The 7,700-nt window shown below is 41.3% G+C and overlaps 2 protein-coding genes across 4 annotated transcripts; one reads left to right on the plus strand and one right to left on the minus strand.

The window, feature by feature from the left end:
* Positions 1 to 467: 467 nt before the first annotated feature.
* On the minus strand, positions 468 to 3,619 carry zfyve19 (zinc finger, FYVE domain containing 19). Its single transcript, XM_041061073.1, has 11 exons — positions 3,428 to 3,619; positions 3,209 to 3,330; positions 3,060 to 3,113; positions 2,788 to 2,954; positions 2,531 to 2,673; positions 2,281 to 2,389; positions 1,896 to 2,111; positions 1,624 to 1,700; positions 1,299 to 1,400; positions 1,039 to 1,202; positions 468 to 813 (listed from the first exon to the last, which is right to left on the minus strand). The coding sequence occupies exons 1-11, from the start codon at positions 3,479 to 3,481 to the stop codon at positions 735 to 737; spliced, it is 1,287 nt and encodes a 428-aa protein (XP_040917007.1). The 5' UTR covers positions 3,482 to 3,619; the 3' UTR covers positions 468 to 734.
* bub1bb (BUB1 mitotic checkpoint serine/threonine kinase Bb) lies at positions 3,279 to 7,370 on the plus strand. Of its 3 annotated transcripts, none has more exons than XM_041061071.1 (9): positions 3,279 to 3,348; positions 4,416 to 4,583; positions 4,688 to 4,747; positions 4,846 to 4,990; positions 5,091 to 5,287; positions 5,378 to 5,541; positions 5,668 to 5,861; positions 5,958 to 6,058; positions 6,230 to 7,370. In XM_041061071.1, exons 2-9 carry the CDS (start codon positions 4,441 to 4,443, stop codon positions 6,516 to 6,518), a joined length of 1,293 nt encoding a protein of 430 aa, XP_040917005.1. In that variant the 5' UTR covers positions 3,279 to 3,348; positions 4,416 to 4,440; the 3' UTR covers positions 6,519 to 7,370. The 3 variants fall into 3 exon arrangements, with proteins under 3 accessions (XP_040917005.1, XP_040917006.1, XP_040917004.1); XM_041061072.1 differs by having other exon boundaries at positions 3,282 to 3,343; XM_041061070.1 differs by lacking the exon at positions 3,279 to 3,348 and adding an exon at positions 3,735 to 3,825.
* The last annotated feature ends 330 nt before the right edge of the window (positions 7,371 to 7,700 follow it).

Genomic DNA, 7,700 nt, shown 5'->3' on the forward strand with positions numbered 1-7,700 from the left:
GACAGTAGACTGGGACTGTACATCATCCCAGATGACCTCATGATGTGTTTGCCTTCTGTAGGAGTTGTCAATTAAAAAAAAAAAAAATAATCAAATGGTGACAAGTGCAAAGTGAGCCTAAGATGAGCCTTTGTTGCCTTCAGGAAGTAGGACAAGTGACAGAAAAAAAACTTCAAGCTTCTTATTGAGTTGGACAGTTTGAAACTTTTCTGTGAGCAGAAGCTGTGCAGTTTTGCTAAAATACCAACACTGTCTAGCAGCCTCTGTAAGATTCACTTGCTTCTATTTTTATACATTACAGAAAAAAATAAGAGCTATGTTTCACTTATTATTTTTGTATCTATACATAGAGATAGATATATAGATTTAGATATCTATCTATATCTATACACACACGTTTTATATTAAGTGTTGTATTGCGAGTCTATGTCTAGTCTTTACATTGCCATAATGTTACCCATTATTTCTTTGTTTATTCTGTTCATCTAGATCAGGGTTTGCAGTAACAGAAAGCAGATGCTGCTCTTCCTGTGGTCTACATAGAAACATGTTTATAGCCACTTTAGACAGATCGGACACGATAAGTTAGAAGTTAAAATGAGGAGCTCTGCATTGCTTTAGATAATAGGTAGTGTTTAAATCTTTTGAGATGCCATTTTTTAAACAATAATAGGTCACTTAAGGCTAAAAGCATAAGTCTAAGGGTGATGACTGACAACAGCACAGTCTAACCATCATGTCTTGCTCTTCTTCTTTGGCGCAGTGTAGTTAGTAGTGCGATGCTCCATCCTGTCATATTTATCATGGCCTTCCCTGGGGAGACAATGGAGTGTGGATTGATAATTCATCACACTAAATACTTTATATTCATGCTGCTTAACAGTATGGTAGCAGCCTGCCTACAATGTATCTGGGTCATGGTATACATTCCAAATCACAGGCATCTTTCTTGGGCATCAGAGTTAAGATTTCCATGCAAAGTGTTTAGGAAACCAGAATTCATGTAGTGCATATTATAATGAATGCATTTTAGGCTACCTGAAGCAGCGGTTGCAGTAAAGGTCTCCATCACAGGTGTGACAGCGAAGTGTAGCGTCTTGGTTACAGATGCAGCACCATGGAAGTTCATCCTCATCACTGTCTGATGGCTGATGTGCTCCAGCAGCTGGAGGAATTCTACTCTTGGGTGCTGGAGGCTGTGTCTTTAAAACACATCACAGCAACAAGGGATTAAATGTTATTCTCTCTGCTAGCTTGAAAAAAATGTATGAATTTGTACTTAGGCTGTTGTTTAGTACCGGCTTCTTTGAAGTTTTCTTCTTTTCTGTGTTCCTTGGTCCACTGTGTTCCAGAGGTATGTTGTAGCCACTGGCCTCATCCAGTGCAGCTTCCTCTGAGAGCTGGAAAACAAATCAGAAAAAAAAAAAATTTCAGAACGTGTGTAGTTCACATTACAAATAATCAGAATGGCAAAATAGCAGCCCCTTGTGGCCACCCTGACTGGTCTGAGTTGGCTCACCACCACTTTAAGGGTGTCATATGTACTTAGTAGCACATTTATTATGTAGAATCGATTATCATCTACATCACTACATTAAGTTGCTTTTGCTTTTAGCCCCACACCTGTTTTAACACCCTCCTCACAGCTTCTTCCTCAGTCTCCTCCTCACTGTCAGGTTGCTGAAAGTCCTCCATAGTAACTACAAGTGACATGAAAAAAAATATGAAAAGCAGTGACAGATTTCTGATACACCTGCACAGTCACACCTCTGCCATGGCCACAACGTTCACCATAAGAGTTCTTATCATATTTTCTGATTTTGTGGTGTGAAACTCTAAATAACAGATGAGGTACAGGGGGTAATATGTGTATGTTAGTAATATGTGTTCTGTACCTTTGTCTGGGTCCTGCCCCTTCAGCTGTGCCATCCTCTTGGCCATGTGGAGGATCTGATCCTGGGAATGTCGCTCCTTCCTCAGCTCCTCCATGGCCTCCTCCAACAAACGTGCCTTCTCAACCTCCAACTGTTTGCCTGGATCCTGGTTTTCCTCCAAATTTTCCAGTAGTCCCCCCTCCCCCTTGTTCAGATCATTCATTCGGCTGTCGACATCTGCAGGTAGAATAATAGGTTTGAGCATGTTTGGGAGATCCTCACAGTAGCTGAACAAGGTACAATGACTGTGCAAGACTATTACACAGTAATGTGGACATTGTATAAGACCATTTCATTAATTATTAATTGAATTAGGTTGAAGACAGTGGAAGGAGTAAGATCTTACTGCATTCAGGATTTGATTGCTGGTTGTCAATGGCAACTTCCTCTGTCATCTGACTAAGCAGATCATTGGTTTGTTCAGTCTGACTCCTGTTATCTGGAGGCTGGTGCACCTGTACATATGAGCACACAAGTACATATACTGGTAAGCAAATATAACACAGTATTTAACAGTGTTAGATACTTTAAGTTCTCACTGGGCCATAATCTAAGTCCTAAGAAGTTACAAACAAACAGGAGGGGGCTTAGCTCACAGCTGGAGGGGCTTGAGATGGTGGAGCCTGACCCCGTAAGGCCGCCAGACGGTCCTCCATTTCCTCTGCAGAAGGCACTGGCCGGCTGGGAGCTTTCAAAGCAGCAAGGCGAGACTCAAGCTCTTTCTCTGATGGGATAGACTCTGAAGAAGAGGTTAAAAAAAGCTTACAATACCTTCTGTCATGAGAAACTACATTATTACTATAGTCGTCTGATTGAATCAAAGTAGTAGCTGCTAAAAATCAAATTTCATTACTTGGTGCAGTGTCCTCTTTGAGCTTTTGAAGTCGTTCAGCAATAGCCTGGTCTTCTTTACTCAGGGCTTTGGCTGGTAGATGGCCTCCTTTGCTGTTTCTAGAGCCTGGATGTGCAAGAGGCTGTGTCGACTGTCCCTGCTGCTTGGCCTCAAGTGCGGCAACCCTTCTGTAAAAGAAACATGTACTTTAGATGTTGTGAAATGGCTGTGTTGACAAAGTGCCTTAAAAAAAAAAAAAAAAGAAAAAAAAGAAAATTTGATCACATACTGACTTTTTGTAATTTTCAGGGGGAGACCATCTTCCAGCACTGTTTTGAGACTCCCCACTAAAAATTAAAAAAAACAAAGACAAGTAAGAAGCATTAAGGCTTATAAAATAACCACATTTACTTTTTGCTGTTTGACATGGTTTAACCTTTACCTTGTCAGATTGCCATAGCACTGTTTACACACCTTCTGCTGGGTGTTGCCACAGCGAGGCACCACAGCAGTGAAAGCCAAACAGCTGGAGCAGAAGGAGCGCCCACAGCTTTTACAGCCCAGCTGTGAGGAAATAGTAAGGTCAGTTACACCGTTTGCTTTCCTTAAAATGTTTTCATGTGAATATGTACGTGAGTAATATGATCCAGCCAGACCTTACCTCTTTCTTGAAGAGGCTGAACTTTGATGCACAACAAAAACAACGGTTGTCCATGCCGATACATGTAGAGACTCAAGTGACAGGCAGTTAAAATTTGGCCGTTTTTGCTAGTGCGGGTAAATACGTTGAGAAAATCGACTCTACGAACGATAATTTGGCAACTAGTGGCCCATTTTCAGTCTTTCAGCGTTGTTGCAATCAAAACCGGAACCATCCCGGAAGATGCAATGTGACGTAAATGTGCGTTTTCCTGTTTCTGGTTCCTCCAATCAGCGTTCTCCGAATTCTCTCGCGGTCCTCGTTCAAAACACAGAACCGACCGTTCAACAGCTATTCGTGCTACAGCTTTGTACTTGTAATATAATCTGGAAGAGAGACGAAGGAGGCTTTTGTAAGCGGTATGAAACAACACAGTTTTCCCCAGATCAACTATTTTATATATATCTGTAACTGGTAAATTTCGCTAATTAGGACTAATAAGGACGAAACCGAACGAGCTTTAGGGAATGTTAGCTAGCCGTTGCGTTAGCTCCCCCTCGTCATGCCCTCTCTATCGTTTGTAACTCCTTCAGTCACAGATGTTAGATGTTAGCTCCTAGGTCCAAGAAGTAGTATTTTGTGTCTGTGCTACATGTTATGTTGTATAAGTTTTGTCGCTTGGAATTTAAACTGTTATAGTCCTGTGTTGATATTATATTATTACACATCCATACGCTAATATTCTGTCCTTGGTATTGCCCTTGGCTTATATGATTCTGGGACTTTGAAGGATGACTGTATAGTATTTACAGGGAACATTATTACACATGAAAACGCATAACGAGTGCTTTACAATCATAGTTAAACAATTATATTATTATATTATTACAGTTAAAATGCAAGAACTAAAGAATAATAGTCATGTTTCCTTGGTAAAGGGCTTTAACGATTATTAAGGGCAGTTAAAAACAATCTAAAAGCTACTGATAACACCTGTTTCTGTGTGTAGGCATCCCGTTATTTTAATTTCCACAATGGCAGAGGGAGGAGATGTGGAATGGGAGCTGAGCAAAGAAAATATCCAGCCACTGCGACGGGGCAGAGCCATATCAGCCTTACACCAGGCGCTCAGTCAACAACAGGATGGACTCAACTCTGCCATCAACCAACAGAGACAGTATGGAGTTTTAATACATTACACACAGCCTGGGCTTCTGTTGAATACTTTTCCGTGCAGTTTTCACATAATAATGGGGATTCTGTGACTTCTTGCTTTTCCAGAGCCTTTGAGTCTGAACTGCGAATGTATGACGGAGATGATCCACTTGATGTGTGGGATCGGTAAGTGAAATATGCGATCAGTAAATTGTACTCATATGTGTTGCTCTTAAATCTGAGAGGTTTTATCTTTAATGCTCACATGGCTCTGTCTTTCTCAGGTATATAAAGTGGACAGAGCAAACCTTCCCTCAGGGAGGAAAGGAGAGCAACCTCTCCACACTTTTGGAACGAGTGGTGACCAGATTCACAGAGGAAAAGAAATATCACAACGACCCTCGCTACGTTGACCTCTGGATCAAATTTGTACGTGTAATATTTAACCTCTGACTACATTTGTTACTTTGACGGACGGATACAGAAGTAGTAACAACTTTTGCCATTCATGTGCATTGTGTGTTTTTAGGCAGAGACCTGCTCGGAGCCCTTGGAAATTTACAGGTACATGCAAGCACAGGGAATAGCAGTGACACAGGCATCCTTCTACATCGCTTGGTCTGAGGAGTATGAGAATCAAGGCAACTGTCGCAAAGCAGACCTGGTTTACCAGGAGGGATTCAAGAAATGTGCAGAGCCGCACGATAAGCTCCTGCAGTTTCACAAGTATGGATCAATGCAGTACAGTCTGAGATAAATAAAGATCTAAGTTTCAACAGTTGTGTTTTAATCAGTTTTCTGTATTGTTATTCACAGGGCTCTGCAGGCACGTGTGTCCCGACAGGTGATGATGAAAGTGGAGGAGGAGGATAGCGATGATGAGCCCAAACAACCTGAGAGAGTTTCTCTGGCCGACCTCAAACATAAAGGGAAGAAAAAGGCCATCGCCCCAGTCAGCAGAACCGGGCCAGCAATCAGAAGTAAGCACTTACATATCAGTATTACACCTGAACTACTCAGATACTTTAAAAATGTTCCAACACCTCTATTTATCAGCATTATCAGAGCAAACTTTTAATTTCAGTTTTTGATGGGTTTTTGGTCAGGCATTTCTGGAGGCCTACAGTCACACGGCGCCCCTGTCCTCAGCAATGCTTCAAACAGTCGGTTGGTAATCTTCGATGAAAACAAGGCTCAAGAAGCTGGTCCATCAGAGCCTGTACTGGAGTCGTGGATGGCTCCTCCCACTTCTAGGGCAAAGGAAAATGAGCAGAGACCAGAAAAATGGTGTGATGTCAAGGTATGAGACACACAGGTGTTACGTTACTTATTGTAAACATGTAAAATGTAATCCAGCTCCATTAGTTTATTGCTCTTATGTTTTCGTGTGTCGTAGATGCCCCAGAAGTCGAAATTTGGACATACTATTATGGCTCCACCACCTCCAAAACCCACCTTCCAGCCATTTGTTGAGGAGTCAGACCAGCCTCCAACAATGTGAGTGATTATGAGTAATGGTCGTGTGACACTTGTCATTAGTTTTGGCCTTTTTAATAGATCATACAGTTAACTGAAAGAATAATGACTGGATTATCCTCTAATCCTATTCAAGATTTATTTCCAACTTATTCCTGTGATGTAAGTGCGTCATTCCATTCCCTTCCTCAGGACGCCATGTAAGATCAACCCGGCAGTGAACAATGTTTTATCAGCGCGTAAGCCGTGCAGAGAGGAAACTCCTCTAAAGAGACTACAGGAACACCATCAGCAACAGAAGGAGGCAGAGCCAGGAAAGCCACAGGAGGAGAGCATGTACTGTAAAGAGCTGCTGCTCAGCGGCGCCAGCGAATTCTGCTTTGAGGAACTGCGTGCTGAACGCTACTTCAAGAAGATGGCACAGGAATCACAGGAAGTCAGGGGTCAAAAGGAACAAGCTAATGCCAGCGCTGCAAACTGATACATCTACAAAGACTAACAAACTTTGATTGTTTTTATGGATATTGTCAAGATTTTATCTGCAAGCATCATGTAATTCCTGTTTTGCGTCCTGTTGTAAATATTTTGTTTATGGAGTTCCAGTTACTCAGAAAGGTAAAAAGACAAAGGGGGTTTAGATTTTTAGAAATCCTTTGAACAAAATACAACAGGAAGACCAAATAATGGGGAACACCTGTACAATCCAGTGTAATCCATTACAAAACACCACCAATAAAAGCAAACTGACTGTAGTATAGAATACACATCTGTATGATTTCAACAAACAATATAGGCTTCACAGTAGCAACAGTAGGGCTGTTGAATTGTATTATATTGTTTATGACAACTTCTTGTACACATGAAACACATTTGTTTACCACTGTTCAAGTGTCTTCTGCCGAAATACTACTCAGTTATTCCTAATTTCTCTTAGTCATTTCATCCATTCTTAAGAACAGTGATTTTTTTTTATTACATTCTGCCTTTTTTAAGTCATTCTGTCTTGAGCAGAGTTTTCTGTACAATTCCACTGCAGTCTAAAGAAGGTTTCAGTGAGGTGATTCAACTGAGTAAAGTGTCCCTCCTAGGTCTGTGTCATTGATGTTCAATAAGCTTGTTAAAACGTCTGGCGAATGACTAGTGGGATTGTGGGATGTTTTTTTTTCTTTTGACAGAGGGGGATTGTAGTAATGCACTGTCAGCAGGGGGCATGCGAGGGAAAGCATGGATTGCATTCCTGGTAATGGTGGTTGGATTACTAATGGGGCACTTTAGTGCTGAGTGTAATCTGTTGCTGCAGTATAAAGAGTCAACGCTGGTTGCCAAGAGTGAAAATAAACTCTGCATTTAAATAGTTGGAAATGCAATTATTATTGCTGCTTATTCTAATAACGTGAGTTGATTTAACTTTCTCACTGCAGGGAACACTTTTCACAAAATCCAAACACTTACCAGACATAAGACTTTTATGGACAAATCTTGCATTCAGCTGACCAAATGTTAATCATTGTCCAGGAGAGGTTACCTAGAAGCCCGCTGACTAAAGTGGTGTGAGTAAACCTAATGTACTATGATGATGGTATCCACTTCACACACAACCAGCACGCAAGGCAGACTTTGATGAATGGCTGGAAGATAGGTGGCTGGCTCATTAGCAAGTGAA

This window comes from Toxotes jaculatrix, chromosome 17 (assembly GCF_017976425.1).
Source record: "Toxotes jaculatrix isolate fToxJac2 chromosome 17, fToxJac2.pri, whole genome shotgun sequence".
NCBI lineage: Eukaryota > Metazoa > Chordata > Actinopteri > Toxotidae > Toxotes > Toxotes jaculatrix.